Genomic DNA, 15,865 nt, shown 5'->3' on the forward strand with positions numbered 1-15,865 from the left:
GGTCGATTTGCTGACGATGTTACTGTGTTCTGATTTAAAACAAAAACCTGATGGGTGTAATTTTATCGGACCTCTGGTTATCAAACTCTGCTAATTAAAACATCTTTAATTGTTACTTTTACACATAGCGACTTTTTAGGGGGGAAATATCTGATTCTGTCAGCCTCTGTTGAAGATGCTTTGTTTCTGAAGCTCCTAAGCAGAATTAAATCACTCTGGTGGCGTAGCTAGTTATATGTTGGGCTTTTAACCTCAAGATCAGCTGTTCGAAACTACCAGCCAGTTCCTCAGGGGCAATATGAGGCTTTCTACTCTGGTAGAGTTACTGTCTCAGAAACCCACCGGGGATGTGCCACCTTGCCCTATCAAGTCACCATGAGTCAGAATCGACTCAATGGCCGTGAGCGAGTGAGAAGGAGAATTCACATAGTCTAAACAAGAAAATGTCTTATGTTTTCCTCTTACTTTGTTCATGACCTATCTGGAATTACTTTAGTGTCGCTGAGCCTAGTGTTTGTAAGTACCAGCTACTAAATTCATTTTCATTCCCAGTCCTGTATCTGGTGTTGGAAAGGGTGCGGGAAATCTCACTGTTCTTGAACTTGGAGAGGAGCTTATTTTAATCGAGAAACTGGAAAGAAAATATTCTGCCTGGAACTTAGTCTTGAGAAATCATAAGACAGTCTTCCACAAGCAAACACTAAATAGGAGCCTCTCTGCCTGGCAGAAACAGCCAAATAAACTACCGTACAGTCACATAAAGGGCTCTGGACATGAAGATGGCTGCCCTGGGGCAAGGTTGGAGGGAAGGGCACACGAGGAGGGCAGGAGCCAGAGGCAGGTTCTCAGCTAAGGGGATTCAAAGCCTTGGAGAAACACTGCCCCATTCCAATGGGACACAGAGGCTGTATCAGATTGTCTCCACCCTGGGAGAAAGAAAGCTCAGTAGTTTTGTTTTGTTTTTTGTACACCAAAGACAGACCAAATGATGGCTTTTCTATACCCAGGAATATGTGAGGGTAGCATTGATTTAATCCTGCATGTATTTATTAAAACATCTCGTTTAGTAGCAAAAGAACACTAGGGTTTGATTGGGGTTTTTTTGTTGGTTTTGTGTGTGTGTGTGTGTGTGTGTGTGTGTGTGTGTGTGTGTGTGTGTCTGTCTGTCTGTCTACGGAAATAAAAAACACGCACATGTATATAATGCACATAGGAAACTAACTTGCCAGAGGATGGTGGGTTTTGAGGTTAACCCACACATTATTTGCGTAAAAATACAGTATAAATTAGTGTCCTAAATCACCAGTGAGGTCTGAATCAAGTTCTAAACCAACAGCTTTCCGGATAGTAAGAGATCAACTTTTTAAGAATTTTAAGGGACATTGAAGTCCAACTTTTCAAGGGGGAAATTAAAATTAAACTGGCTTCCAGTCTCAAGGAGCCTTGGTCATGTCATGGGTTACATGTTGGGTTGCTAACTGCAAAATCAGCAGTTCAAAACCACCAGCCCCTCTGCAGGAGAAAGATGAGGCTGTCTGCTCCTGTGAAGACTTTCCCTCTCAGAAACCCAAAGGGGCCATGCTCCTCGACTCTACAGGGTCACGATGAGTCAGTGGCAGTGAGTTTGGGTCACAAACCCAAGACTAGAACCCACAACTTCTCGTCTTAGTCCATCCCTGGTCTGAGCTCATCCTGTTCTGTTCTCAAAACTTGCTCCCACCAAAGCGCTTTTCCTTCTCTGGCCCCTTACCCAGTGCCCCAGCAGTGGTGTGGTGCTTCCCCCCGCCTGACCGATAACCAATGTCCATTCTGCAGGTGCAAAGTTCCCCATTAAGTGGACAGCCCCTGAAGCAGCCCTGTACGGGAGGTTCACCATCAAGTCTGACGTCTGGTCGTTTGGAATCTTACTCACAGAGCTGGTCACCAAAGGCAGAGTGCCCTACCCAGGTAAGCTCGGGGCCCAGCCAAAATGGAAGCCCATCCCAATCTCTTTGGGGAAAGCTCACCTTCTACAGCCCCGTCCTAAGCTTCCTGCAGAGCAGGCGTGTGAAGCACGCGGGCAGGTCTTTAGTCAGAGGTAAGCAAAGCCAGAGCCACTGTGGTATGCAGACAAGCAGTATGCAAGGACCCGGTGCCAGGTATAATGTAATTAGTAGTAGCTATGGCCCCCGCAGTTCACGGAATCCCTCCTCTCTCGACAGGAGTGTGTCTATGACTCCCCAAGCAGCGAAGATGGTCTGGGAAAGGGAAGGAGAAAAGCCCCCATTGCTTTTTGATTACACTGTAGCACTGACCCATGGAGTGAGCCTGGCAGAAGGCTGCAAAGACCTGTTCTCTCTGCAGGCCTCAGCTCCAGATGGCTGGAGAGAGCAGAGGTGCAGGCAGAAAGCGCAGTTGATCAGCCATTCACTGCCTGCTTCTGAGCAGCCACAAGCAAGGAGAACATAAAGAAACGGGCGAGTCCCCGGCCCTCACATCTTTCCTGGATGCTCAGCCCCGTGCTTGCTCTCCAAGGAAACCCTGGGTCAGGGCAGCCAGGCTGAAATTCATTAGCTGAGACAGACGATGATGTAAAGGACACTGGTGCCATTTCACCTCCACGCTTCAGTGGTTACAACCCGGGGACGATCTGCTTTTTTGAAATGTTAAGGACATATTTTTCATTTATTGCTGAGTGAAGAGAGAACAATGCCCCCCCCCCCTCGTTCTCTGCCTACCAAAAAGAGAGAGAGAGAGAGCTTAAAAGATGAAAGGGAAAAAAGAACCGTGAGAGAAGCGATACTGGAGATTAATGAGGAATTTAGGTCTCTTGCAAATCCCAGGCTTGTAATCGAATCTTTGCAGACGGAGGAGCCGGCGAAGGCAGATGAATCTATAAGCCCTTTGTTCTTTTTCTTGTGTTGGATTTTTTTCTTTTTTGGTTTGGTTTCTGGTCATCTTTGGAGAACACGAAGCAGCGTTGCTTTCTGTTGGTCTGGCCTAGAGGCTAGTAGGAGGGCAGGCTGGCAGGAAGGCTCCCCTGAGGAGCCCCCAGGCTCTGAAGTGCTCACATGGGGCTTTGGAAGTGGGGTGGGGGGTAGGGTGCAGGCAGTTTTCTCTGTGCTGCACCTGCTGCTGCTGCAGGAGGCAGGAATGGGCAGACTCTCTGGAACCGCTGGCTGCCCACCTGGGGGTGGGAGCGGGGGTGGGGGCTGAGGTCGGCATGGGAGTTTGAATCACTTGGGGGGCAGAGGGAGACGGGGTGGGCAGGTATTGGCACTGTTTAGATGAGAAGACACCTCTTCTTCATTGTCCACGTTTCAAACTCATTTCTTCCTGAACCACACCCCCATCCCCAGGCTCATAGTCACCTGATGCAGTAAACGCCGTTGCGGGGGAAGGGCAGTGTTGTTTTCTCTGGCTGAAAATCATTCCCTGGGTCACACACACAAGCTGAGGGGTGTGGGGGTTCCGAGCATGAAGGCAGGTGGGTGCTGGGGAGCTCTTCTGTGCCCTTGGGCTCTATGATAAGGAGAATGGCCTCCTTGTTCAGTTTAGACGAGGGTCCATTTACCCACTGTCACCTGTGCCAGACACTGGTCCTCCTTGGCCAGATGTACGAGGGATTCACACCCTCCACAAGCAGAAACTTACTACGACTCAGTGGTGGTTTAGGGGATCGAACAATAAGCAAATATCTAAACCAAGTCCCTGCCTGTCCTCAGGAAGTTCATCATCAGATGCATAAAATAGGCTTCAAATTCAGGACTAGATGAGATGTCTTCGTTATTTGCTAGGAGATCTCATACAAGATCACTAGACTTTGGCCATAATGGGCCTCAGATCTTAATTCTGTTATCGGGGACAGGGACACTCAGCTCAGGCCTCTACCTACAGAAGCCTTTGAAGATGGCCAAAACCAGTCCCCATTGAGTAGCTCCTGGCCCGAGGCCACCCCCCTGTGTGTGAGAGCTCACCTGCACTCCACAAGGGTTTTTAGCAAGTCGCCAGGCCTTTCTTCTGAGGCACCTTCGGAGGAGCTCGGACCTTCGATCTTTCCAGTTAGCTTATCACTCTGGCTGTTTGCACCACTCTGTGAGGGTGGCAAGGGAGCTCTGGTGGAGAGTGACAAGGGAGCTCTGGTGGTGTACTGGTTACCCAGTGGGCCTAACCAGAAAGTCAGCAGTCTTAGAAACCCTCAGAAGCAGTTCGATTCTGTTCCCTAGTGTGTCTTTGAGCCAGAGTCAACTCAAGTTTGGTTTGTGGAGTTTGGCGGGGATGGTGAAACAGTTTGAAATGAAAGCTGAATTTAAGATGCACCTCTTCATATCAGCTGACCTGCCATGGGTTGTGAAAACTGCTTTGAATTGTGTAGAGAAGGCAGAGATGAGAGGAGAGGTGGGGGAGGGGGGGACTTCATGGAGAAGACAAATAAGCCAGACCTGGAGGCTGGGTGAAGGTTTCTCCGGGGAAAGGATAAGGTTAGTCCTGGGGACTGTGGGAGACATCAGGCCTGGGAGGACAGAGCCAGCTCGAGGCGCTACAGGGACAGCTCTGAGGAAGGGATTGGGGAAGCTGAAGTGGCTGGAGGGGCAACTGGAAAGGCAGGTCCACACCAGTGGTGAGGGGCCTCGTGGGCAGTTTGCAGAGGACCTGGAGGCCGGCTGGCTGCAGCTGCAGCACGGAGCTGCGTCAGCTGGGGATGACATGAGCTGCCCCTCACCCACAGAAAATTGTTTCCAGGCTTGCTTCTGGCCACGGGTACTTGTTTTTGTTTTTTAGCTTCGCCCTAATCATATTTAATTGGACTTCTGAATCTGACAATGGATGCTTCTTGAGGGAGAGGCTCTCAGAGAGGGATTCCAGTGACAGCGTTATTACCTTAATGACGGATAACCATTCCTGAGGCGCAAACGGGCTCGTTGCACTCCATTCAGAGGCCACAGTGAAGGGAAGGACCTTCCCCGCCACGTGCCTGCCGCTGGTCCGTGGCACTGGCTCAGTAGGCCTGTACCATGGGGACTTCTGCCTGGCACTCCGGAGTTGAGTCTGTGCCTGTGGGAACTACCCCAGGAGAACCTCAAATCCCTTTAGACCCGAACTCCCTTTCTTAGATTTCAGGGTGACTGGTGTCTCAGTTGCTAGAGTGCCTTTGCAAGTGTGTTGGTTCTTGGTTTTGTTTTTTTCTTTCATTCTTTTTTCCCAGAACAGTAGGTGGCGGTGTGTTTTTCTGAATTCTCGACCTGAGGAGTGGTCCGCCTGGCCTGGCCAGTAGGTGGGCATGGAAATGGGAGAAAGGGGAGCTGACTTGTACATGGCTTCAGCAGAGGTTTCCCGGGCACGTTGTTGTTGTTCTTGTTGTTGTTGTTGTCATTGTTGGCAGAGGTTTCCCGGGCACATTGTTATTGTTGCTGCTGCTGCTGCTGCTGCTGGGAATATTAGATCCAGGGAAGAAACCGAGAACAGGAGTATGTGAGATGTGACCAGAATGAAGAAATGGAAAGACGATGAAAAATTGGATCGACTGGTTGGTTAGCAAGTGTTGCGAGAGGCATTTATCAAAGAAGGGAAGATGAGCAATCTCAAATCAAAACCAAAGAAGAGAAACTGCAGTGCGATGCTGAGATAAGCAGATGGTGGGGAGAGGCACCGCCACAAAGGCTGTTTCTGAGATGTATGATATAGATGGACGCAGTCCCGATGGATAAAACCACCCTAGTAGCCACCTGACCTGAATACCTGCTGAACACAGCAGGCGAGCTAGGCTTTTGGTAAGCCAGGACTCAGAACCATCTTCACAGCATCGTTCAACAACCAAACTCTGCCGTCGAACAATTTCCAGCCAGGACCGCCCTATAGGTTTCCCAGACTGTCATGCTTTAGAGTAGAAAGCCCCGTCTTTCTCCTGCAGAGGGCTGGTAGTTTCAAACCGCCGACCTTATGGAGTGCCGCCCAACTCATAACCACGACGCCACCAGGGCTCCCCTAAAAAACACAGGACTGATTGTCTCGCCCTCTCGTTACAGACATCCACGGCCCCCCCTATGTCTTCCGAACAAACCCCAGAAGCCTTCGTTTTGTCTAATCCTCCATCACCTCTTTGATTTGGTCATTCTCTTGTGCTGTGCCCTGCTCCGGGCACCAGGGAGATGGCCAGGAATGGACAAAAACTCCGGCCCTGGCAGAGCTGCCCTCCTCCTTGGATGGGGGCAGACAATTCATGATGATTAAGAAGCTGACTGTGCGGAAGGTTGGCCGGTGGTCCCTGGTCAGGAGCGAAATCAAGCTGGGGAGAAGCCAAGTCTGTCAGGAGAGGATGGCGAGGGTGGGTGGTGTTGGAGTAAGAACCTGAAGAAGGTGAAACTTCAGGACGGAGGCTTCCTTCGGAGGGATGGTGAATGCCAATAGAGAAGCCAGTGGAATGGAGGCAGACTGCGGGGCTAGGACAGAGAGAGGGGCAGGCTCTCCGAAGCCAAGCAGCCAGGGCCCTCATGGGTCCCTGGCAGAATTTTGCTTCCACTCATGCTCTTTTGTGGGGCATCACTGTAAGCCCGAGAGACATGATGTGCACCCTCAGCACACCCGAGAGCTTCTCTTGAACATGCCGGTCTTTCTTCTCAGCCACAGAAGCCTTCAAAGGCCCCCTGTTTCCTGAAGTTTCCCCATCTGCAGACCCAATGGACTGCCCCTGCCACTTGCTTCCACAGCACGGGGGGCCTCTGTCAAAGGCCCTGTTGACTGTCTGTTCCTCGGTAGCTGTGTGCTTTCTCTGAGGAGAAGGGAATTCCTTTATGTACTACCAGTGCTCAGTCCAGAGTCAGCTCTTAGTAGACAGAAGAAGAGAGGGGAGCATGGGGTGGAGAAGGAAGGAAAGTGGGGAAAGCTATATGCCCAGACGGTTTGGAAACAAGGGTTTCACATTCGGGACACAGCCTGCAAAGCTTTGTTTGCAGTTCTTCAATCATGGGACTCTCTGCTCAGAGTGGTTCTGCCCCTGTGCACAGTTCTGGCGCCATGTTCTTGCCACGCTCTGGGCAGCGCATCCCAGCCATTCTCCGCCCTGCCTCTTAACTGGCACCTGCCTTGAGACTCTTGCGGAATCCCTCAGAGCAAGAATATCATGTTAAGCAAACCGCATTGATACATGCATTCGAAGCACTTTCAAAGCCTCCAGCGAAATGCTCTGGATTGCACCTAATGGCTTGACAAGAGACCGGAAACGATTAAAGCTAGTCGTGCCTGCAGTCAGGAAAGAAAAGCCCTGCCTTTCTGCCCTCCCCGCCCCCCCAGCTGCTGTAGACAGAGCCCTGAACCGCAGCTCTGCGGTAAAACACCTTATGCGTCTCTCAGTCACTTGCCACAGCCCCGTCGTCGTCCGTTGTCGTCCCTCTATGCCTTCTGTGCCGGACAGACACACATCTGTGGGGGAGGGTAGGAAGAGGTCACGACCCTCCAGCGCACTTCACTCAGGCAGCCTTACCTGCTTGCCTCCCGCCCCAGGCTCTGCCCCCTGGCTTTTCCCCAAAGCTTGTGGTGTTTCCTCAGAGAAGGAATCAGTCTTGCCTGGAAGGCTCAGAGGTCATGTTGTCCCCTCCCCCGCAGGGAGCCTCTTGGCCACTGTGGCCTCCTCCCGTGGGAGGCTGCTTCTGCTTGTAAGTGCTGATTGGTTTAACCCTGCGCTGGGTCCTCTGCTGCACGCATGGCTTCCCTAAAGGGCACCTCGTCCTCTCCTGGGACACATGCACTCTTCACAAGCCTGTGTTGCCAACTGTAAATAACCTCTGTGTCGTGGGACCTGCGTAGCCACTGCTCCTGCATTTCTCAGTACAGTGGGTTTAACAACAACAGCTCCACAGAGGTTCTCCGGTGAGACACGGAAAGAGAAACAAAACTATGAACTACTGTGTTGCGATTCCTGCCTTATTTTCATCTCGTATTCTTTGAATAGCATCTCTGCCCAAAATCTTGTGCTTTGATCCTGGACCAAATCCTGACTTGAAGCCTCCTGATTGTCGCCCAGTAAGATAACTAGAGCCAGCGATAGCCTAATGGCGCAGGCTGAGCTGAGCAAGCACCATTCATGTGCTCCTCCCTGCCTCCCCTCCCCTCCTCCCCCCTCCTCCCTGCACTAGCGCAGAGCCACTCCACAGACAGTAAACAGAAGGGGCTGCTTACAGGGTTTATGCGGAGAAGCAAGGGGAAGCAGAGGAAGGGCAGATGGACAGAGGGCCTCGGGCACAATGCAGCCCCGAATGGGAAGCTCCGTTTGCAGACATACTTTGGAGATCTGCACGTCTTTCCGTGGTTTATGTCCTTAATTACTCCTAGTGCACAGAAATCAAGGTTCCTGAAACCCAGCATCAGATCCAGATGCAAATGTGAACAGATAGCTGTTAAAATTCCTGCTTGTGCAGCTCTAGCTCCGTTGAGCTTCCTTCCTGGGGAGCTGTCAAAGGAACCCTCCCGGCTTCCTGAAAGCACAGCAGGTGCTGAGGTGTGGGGTTGACCTGTGGAGACCAGGGCCAGGTGGGGCGGGGCACAAACAGAAAGGCAGCATGAGGCTCTGTTGGCCTAGAAGCTCACACAGGAGAAATACCCAAACCAAGTGGACTCCGACTCCGAAGAGCGCCGTGGGACAGGGTAGAGGTGCTCTTTAGGGTGTCAGGACTGCTTCATCTTTCTCCCGAGGCGTGACTGGTGGGGCTGAATGATGGGGCTAGGGTGGGGGCTGGCAATCCACCAGGGACCTGAAAGAAGACAGCAGAGTTGAAAAGAAAAGGAGCGGAGGAAAAGAATACACACACACACAAGTACACACTGTTGGCAGCTATGAGTAAGAGTAAGAGGTAGAAACTTGACCTTAATTTGAAACCCGACAGGGAGCCAGCAGAGTGATTTAGTAGGATAACGCCCTTCTAATGGCCGCACCACACTGGGCTGCAGCCTCTCAACTGCGTGTTTGGGAAGCACTGCCCCTCAGTGCTCGGGCTTGAGAGCCTAAAATCTGAGGTGATGGGAGGGTCCTTGGGGAGATTCCGGGAAGAGGAACCTAGCACACTGGACGGACCCCTGTGAGTTCTGGGACCTGAACGCACCACTGAGCTGTGGCTCTCTGAGTGGCCCGGGCATGCCCATGAGAGTGCAGGGAGGTCAGGTTGCCCTCGGGGGCGCTGCAGGACCGAGGAGAGAGTGCGGCAGTGAAGCAGGAGGGCTTGGGCTTGCTGGCTGGCTGCCCAGCCCTGAGCCGCCTCTCTGGCATGGAGGCCAGGAAAGCAGGACAGAGCCCAGAAGCAGAAGAGCTGGTCTGTGTGGCCACACCCCTCAGAACACCTGGAAGCCAAATGTTAGTGACCTGCTTCGCCCCAAGTGGGCCCCCCGGTGTGAAAGCGCTTTCTTGTGAGTCGGGTAAAGCATTACAGAGCAGGGCATCACTTTGCGTTCAACAACTCCTACACATTTCGTTTCATCTCATTCTTGACCAGCCCCTCCATCAATGTGCCATCCCTTAACCCACGTCTTCCCTGGTTTCCTGGTGCCTTTCCTCCTGCTGAACTTTTGTCTCTAGGGAAGTGGTGCCCTTGGGATCCCAAGCGCTTGGTTATCCTAAAATATGAGTCCCTCAACGTGTGTCGCTGTGTCCCTAGTAGACAAGTCTATTGTCTGGCTGACAGCTGAGCCACAGGGATGAGTCCAGAATCAGACCTGAAGGGTGATGAGGGCCATGGGGTCAAGGGCTCCCCAAGTCTCTACCTGAGCAGTAAGCTCTGTCCCTTGTCTGCTTGTGAGTCTTGCTCTACAGTTTCCCTCATTCTGCCCAGGACCTTCCAATGTCCATGCCTCCTCTCTGAAGGCATCGTTTGCTTCCCTGGTTTTGCTGGGGTCCTTCTGCCTACTGACAAAGAAAAACGTTCCCCAGGGGCACTCCTCCCTGTTGCCCACTTCCTCTATTGGAAGCACAGTGTCCCCCCTACCTCGTTATTCTCTCCTGACATCCCTGGCACTCCAGCTCATATATATTTCCTGCCCATTCCCTGCCCTTCTTCTCCCAGGTGTTAAACCAAGTCAATGTCTGGGGAAAGAGTGGCACAAAGGAGAGAGAATCCCTATCTGAAAAAGAAATCAGCTCATCTTAACAGTAGAGAGTAAAATTCATTTTGCTAAAAAAGAAATCCTTGAAGTAAGAAAAATTTTTCAAAGTTCACACGGCCGAGAATACTTGTTTCTCTCTCTCTCTTGTTTGGTGTTTTAATGCTAACACCATCCGCTTGATGTAGCTCTTGTTTCTTAAATTAAAACAAGTCTCGGCCCTGCTGAGTGGGCATCTCTCGAGTGTGCAGCGGCTTGTTGGAGGGGGACGTTGTGACCGTGGTGGGTCTGGTGGCACCTAGCTTATGGATGGCTGGGAAAGAGCATGTCCCCTTGAATGTGTCAGCTCAGCATGCGGTGGCAGTGGTCTCCTGGAGCTGCCATAACAGTGGTTTATAAGAGCCCCGATGCATGGTCTCAGACTCTAAGAGTCTGACAGTTCAAATTCAGGGTCCACCTGAGGACCAGCTGTCTGCACAGAGCCTTTCTTGCCTCCCACAGGTTCGGATGCCCAGCAGCCCTCGGCTTACAGCCCTAGTACAGGGACCTTCTCCTCTTGGTCACATGACCACCCCCTATTTACACACACCCCTCCATCTCCATGCCTCTTCTCTTTAACGAAGGCACTATTCAGATTGAATCCAGTAGGAGGGACCCCCGCATTAACAAATAACATCTTTGAAGACCCAATTTCCAAACAAGTTTGCTGTCCCCCAAACACTATCTTCTTTGGGAGTGGAATGCAGTTCTAACCCTCACAGTTGTCTTGGGCCACCTTTCACTGGGCTGTTTCCACTTGGCCCGGAGCATAGAATTTGTTGCTGAGGTTCCCCAAGGGCTACGGAGAAGAAGGCAGGGGGCAGAGAAAGAGGCAGAGGGTGGGGAAGGGAGGTGCAGCAGGAAAGGAGGGGAGAGAGCCGCAGTGTGCAGAGAGCTGGCCGCTCTGCCAGGCCGCCTTGGGAGATGCTGTGTGCTGTGGTCCAACATGTCCAAGCTGAGGAGACGCACTGGAAAGATGCGTTTGACCCAAATCGCTAATGAAAGTTTCCATTGGTGGAGACTGAATTAAGAGGTTTTTAAAAAAAGTGACCTCTTTCCATTTGAATAGTCTGATGTTTAATAAAATGAAATCCTTACTGGCGTAAGCTCCACAGAGCAATAAGAGGATGATTCATTAAAAATCTGTGGTGCCATGTGGGGCAGAGTCCCAATGCCCGAGGACAGCCTTAGCAATAGGATGTGGTTTTCTAGGGCTCTCACCATCCCCAGAAGGGCCCACCCTGCCTCCTCGTTCGTTGGTTTCTCCAGACTCCCGGCAGGGGTGGTGACAAAGGGTACTTCCACAGGCGCAAGTTGTGCTGTTTCTGCCCTGAAATACGGGGCACAGCTATGCTTTGGAGAAGCCCCGTCCTGATCACTGGTTAAGCTCTCGCCTGGAGCTTTCTGAGGGGGTTGGCATGTGGGGCTGCGATCACTCATGCCAGCACATCTCAGCCAAGACCTATGGGGCGAGATGTAATTCAGAATCAGATTTTTTTTAAGTCAATAAATTTGTAGTTTGTGTTACGTAACACGCCAGCATCGTCTGGAGCCGCGCTCCTGGCTCCAACACGTCAATACGTCTGCAGCAATGTGTGCAAGTCGGGAACAAAGACAGACAGTTACCAGTCTCGTGTTAGTTCAGCTCAGCTGTGCTGCGGAGCGAGCTCCAGAGGGTTCACCGAGGCTGAAGCCATGTGGAGCTGGCCCTGACCTTGACTTGTACAGAGCCTGCCAGGAAGGTAGCAGGGGTGTTCCCTTCCCCAGCACCTCCAGGGAGCTCCCGCCCGACTGCAGTCTTCAAAGTGCTTTTCCCGCACTCGGAGGAGCGTAGACACCGATGCGAGGTGACCTCTCTTACTTATGACACACAGCTGCACAAAGGCGCCTGCAAACTCTCGAACGCACAAATGCAGGTGACCCTGCCTCGCTTACCAAATCCAGGGCTGTGGCCAGGTGAGCGAGATTCTCTTAGGAGAATTAAACAGAAGGCCTGCTTAGCAGAACTAATACATGGATTGCCACGGCAAAGGCTCAGTGGGTCATCTACACTGGGTTGGACAAACATGTATCCTGCAGTGCCATGCCGTGACAGCCAGAAAGGACCAGGAGACACGCTGCTCCAAAAGGATCAACAAAACAGAATGGACCACGGCTCCACACGGCAGGATCCTTCACCCCACTGTCCAGGGGACAGGGCTGTTCTGAGCCTGGCTCCCTGCCACTCTTCAGGGTCCTGGCTAGCAAGTCGTCACCTGCTCCAGAATGAAAGGAGACGAGCCATAGGTACAGTGGGAGGAACACAGGGCTTTCCACTCCAGGAAGAGTTACACCCTGGGTAACGCCCAGGGGCGGGTTTACCCTGTCCCCTGGGGTCACTAGGAGTTGCAATGGACTCAATGCGAGTGAGTTTGGATTTTTTTTATTATTATTATTTTAGTTTGCTGGTACAGAGCCCTCATGGTGCTGTTAGATATTGGCCTGTCCACTGTAAGGTTGGGGGTTTAAACCACCCCCCCCATCTGCATCATGGGAGAAGGACGAGGCTCTCTGCTCCCATAAAGATAGACAATCCCCCTGAGGGTCTCTCTCTCTCTCTCTCTCTCTCTCTCTCTCTCTCTCTCTCTGAATTGGCATCTGTTCGATGGCAGTGGGTGTGGTGTTTTGGTTCCCAGGCCGTGTAGGATGCTCTCTTTCCAGGTGGGATACTCTCAATTCCCATTCGGTATACCTCACCACAGCCACCCCTATCCCCGTGTCCACCCCAACGGGGAGCCTTGCTGGGGTGCCGATCAGCTCCCGGGCTAAAATGAATTTGGCAGAAAGGCTGTGACGGACTTCCAAGAATCAGCCAGTGAAAGCGTTAAGGACCACAGCTGTTGGGTCCATGGCCTCTCATGGGGAAGTGGCAGGACTCAGCAGCTTGTTAAGTTCTGCTTGGGTCTCCCATGAGGTGCCAGTTTGTCAGCAGCTAATAGCTGCATGTACTGTGTGCCCCTGCTGCCTACGCAGCTGATAGACAGGAAAAGAAATACAGCTTTAAATCGGATTCTTGCTTCTGTAAATTACCAGGTAAGTAGTTCAAGGGGATTCCAGACTACAAACTTGGGGGGACCAGAGAGCAGCCAAAGGCAGAAGGACTTGTGGAGGGAAGGAGGGGGGAAGAGAACTAGCAACTCCTTCCTGACCGGGTGGTTGGGATAGGGGTCAGGCAGGGCATTTGCCTCACACTCATGGTATTTCCTGTGTTGTCTAAAATGGCCACGGTAGAGAGGACGTTTTTTAAGGGTCAGCAGACTCCCCAAAAGTCTTCTGTTCCTGTTGCCCAGCCTGGTGTTTCAAAAAGGCCTCCAGGGGGGTCAGGGAGGTCTCAATTGATAGACTGTCCAATAGAGGTCATCAGTAAACACCGGCCCCAGAGCCAGCCTGTCGCCTCCCCAGAGTCACTAACCTCGGGTCACTGCAGGGTCACTGGGCCAGACCATGCCCCGCCATGGTGGCATGATGTCAGATCGGGGACAATGGGGCGCCAAGAGCTCACCCAGACAATTTATGAACTTCATACACAGAGCTCACAGATGCTGCCAGCCCCAGGCTGCATAGTCAGCCTTTTGTCCCGTGTCCTTCTGTGTGTGGTTCTTGTTTTTTTGTTTTAGAGGGTAGGGTTGATGGAATCCACTCAATGGTAGTAGGTTTGGTTTCAGGGTTTGATTCCTCCATATTTTTTATCGACTTAGTTACTTGGTGTGTGATTTATGTATCCTAAAACTCACCCGTGGGATTCCATTAGAAGCCTTACAATGCAACACAGTGGAATCAACATGAACAGCCCCATGCCACATCAGGGACCAAGAACAGGCAGCCTGCAGCCTCTGAGCCACATCCAGTTACCCAGCTGCTTTTATTTTGTACATTTTTAAGGGATTTCCCCCCTAAAAATATATTTTTTTAAAGTTGTTTTGGGTTGTTTTGTTGGTTTGTTTTTTTAAGGGGGAAAAATGCCTGGTAGATACCATATGTGGACTGCCAAACCTGAATTATGTATTAACCAGCCCTTTTCAGTAGAAGTCCACAGATCCCCAGGAGAGAATATTCCCATCAGCCCCCAGAGCCCTTGCTCCCCGCCGCCCCGGCAGCCACCGCGGTGTCTGCGGTCTGCGCTCATCACGTAGTTGGCCTGTTCTGGGCGTCCCTGTACGTGAAAGCACACAGCCTGGCGCCTCTCTGTGTCTGACTGTTCCCCTTTTGAGACTCGAGGTGCATCATGGCCCTCAAAACAAAAGTTCTATCGACATAGTTCGTACAATTCAGTGGTTTGGCTTTATTGGAAAGAGTTGGGCGACGGGCCCCGGGACTGGTGTGGGGCCGCGGGGAAAGCTGCGGTCGCCCCTGCTCACGGCCGTGTCGTTGCAGGCATGAACAACCGGGAGGTGCTCGAGCAGGTGGAGCGCGGCTACAGGATGCCCTGCCCCCAGGACTGCCCCATCTCGCTGCACGAGCTCATGATCCACTGCTGGAAAAAGGACCCCGAGGAGCGCCCCACTTTTGAGTACTTGCAGGGCTTCCTGGAAGACTACTTCACAGCGACAGAGCCCCAGTACCAGCCGGGGGAGAACCTGTAAGGCCGCGTCGCCGGCCCGCGGCCCGGTGCAGAGGCCGCCCGTCCCCTCCCCGTTAGCTTTCGATTCCGATTCCGTAGCCAGCTACTCCCAGCGAGTGGCCCGAACCGTCCAGGATCAGATTGCATGTGACTCTGAAGCTGACAAGCTTCCAAGGCCCTCATTAATGACACTTGTCCCCACATCCGAACCTCCTCTGTGAAGCATCCGAGACAGAACCTTGTGATTTCTCAGACTGCGGAAAATGCATTGTATCGATGTCCCGTAAAAGGCCAAACCTCTGTTCCATGTAAATAGTCCTCCAGTGCCAACGACCCTAGTGCTTTCCTTTTTTAAAATGCAAAATCCTATGTGATTTTAACTCTGTCTTCACCTGATTCAACTAAAAAAAAAGTATTATTTTCCAAAAGTGGCCTCTTTGTCTAAAACAATAAAATTTTTTTTCATGTTTTAACAAAAATCAATCAGGACAGGTGTTTGGGTTTTGTTTTTGGTTTTGCAATTTTATATAAATGAATATATATAATATATATACCCCACCCCACCTCCTGTACATAACACCCTGTGGGTGCTAATGTGGAGACAGTGGCCTGTCTGGGCCACAAATCAACTGGATCCCCTGAGTAAGGCATTCACTGCAAAGAGCACTGCGGTTTCGGAAACCAGGGGGCTCGTTTTTGACATTTGCCAAGCATGATGCTTACTCCTATTAAGATTTTTCATTTGGGGTTGGACGTTTTGGACACGTGACTCCCAAACAGATGGTTGTTCACACTGAGTCCTTTCAGGACCCCCAAGCCGGAGTCACACATTCTGACTTCTGTAACCTGCTTCCATTGATGCATTCTGAAAACATTGAAAGTGAGCATATTTAAGCAAGCGGCAGCACTACCCAGAGACTGGGGCATGGGTACCACACAAACTCCTTGTATAAAACACGAATGCTGAAATGTTTCCCACATTTTGGGTTTGGTTTTTGTTTTGTTGTTTTTTAATAAACATTGTAACCACTTTTAAAATGGTCTAAAACCCATCGCAATTGTAGTCAAGGCAATCTGCTAAACTTTCTCATGCAACTAAAATTTATGGGGGTGCTGGGGGATGAGAGGGTCGTACACTTCCCATTGTAAAATAGGTGTTTT

The 15,865-nt window shown here is 51.4% G+C and overlaps 1 protein-coding gene across 2 annotated transcripts in view; it reads left to right on the top strand.

Annotated features, from left to right (window-relative positions):
- The window catches only part of FYN (FYN proto-oncogene, Src family tyrosine kinase), a 257,337-nt gene extending 242,150 nt beyond the window's left edge, over positions 1-15,187 (top strand). For both annotated transcript variants that reach the window (XM_075554660.1, XM_075554659.1), the window contains exons 13-14: positions 1,816-1,947; positions 14,518-15,187. In XM_075554660.1, coding sequence (XP_075410775.1) covers positions 1,816-1,947; positions 14,518-14,726 — 341 coding nt within the window. In that variant the 3' untranslated portion in view covers positions 14,727-15,187. The remainder of the gene's footprint in view (positions 1-1,815; positions 1,948-14,517) is intronic.
- Positions 15,188-15,865: the final 678 nt, after the last annotated feature.

Source organism: Tenrec ecaudatus, chromosome 7, assembly GCF_050624435.1.
Source record: "Tenrec ecaudatus isolate mTenEca1 chromosome 7, mTenEca1.hap1, whole genome shotgun sequence".
NCBI classification, from domain to species: Eukaryota; Metazoa; Chordata; class Mammalia; order Afrosoricida; family Tenrecidae; genus Tenrec; species Tenrec ecaudatus.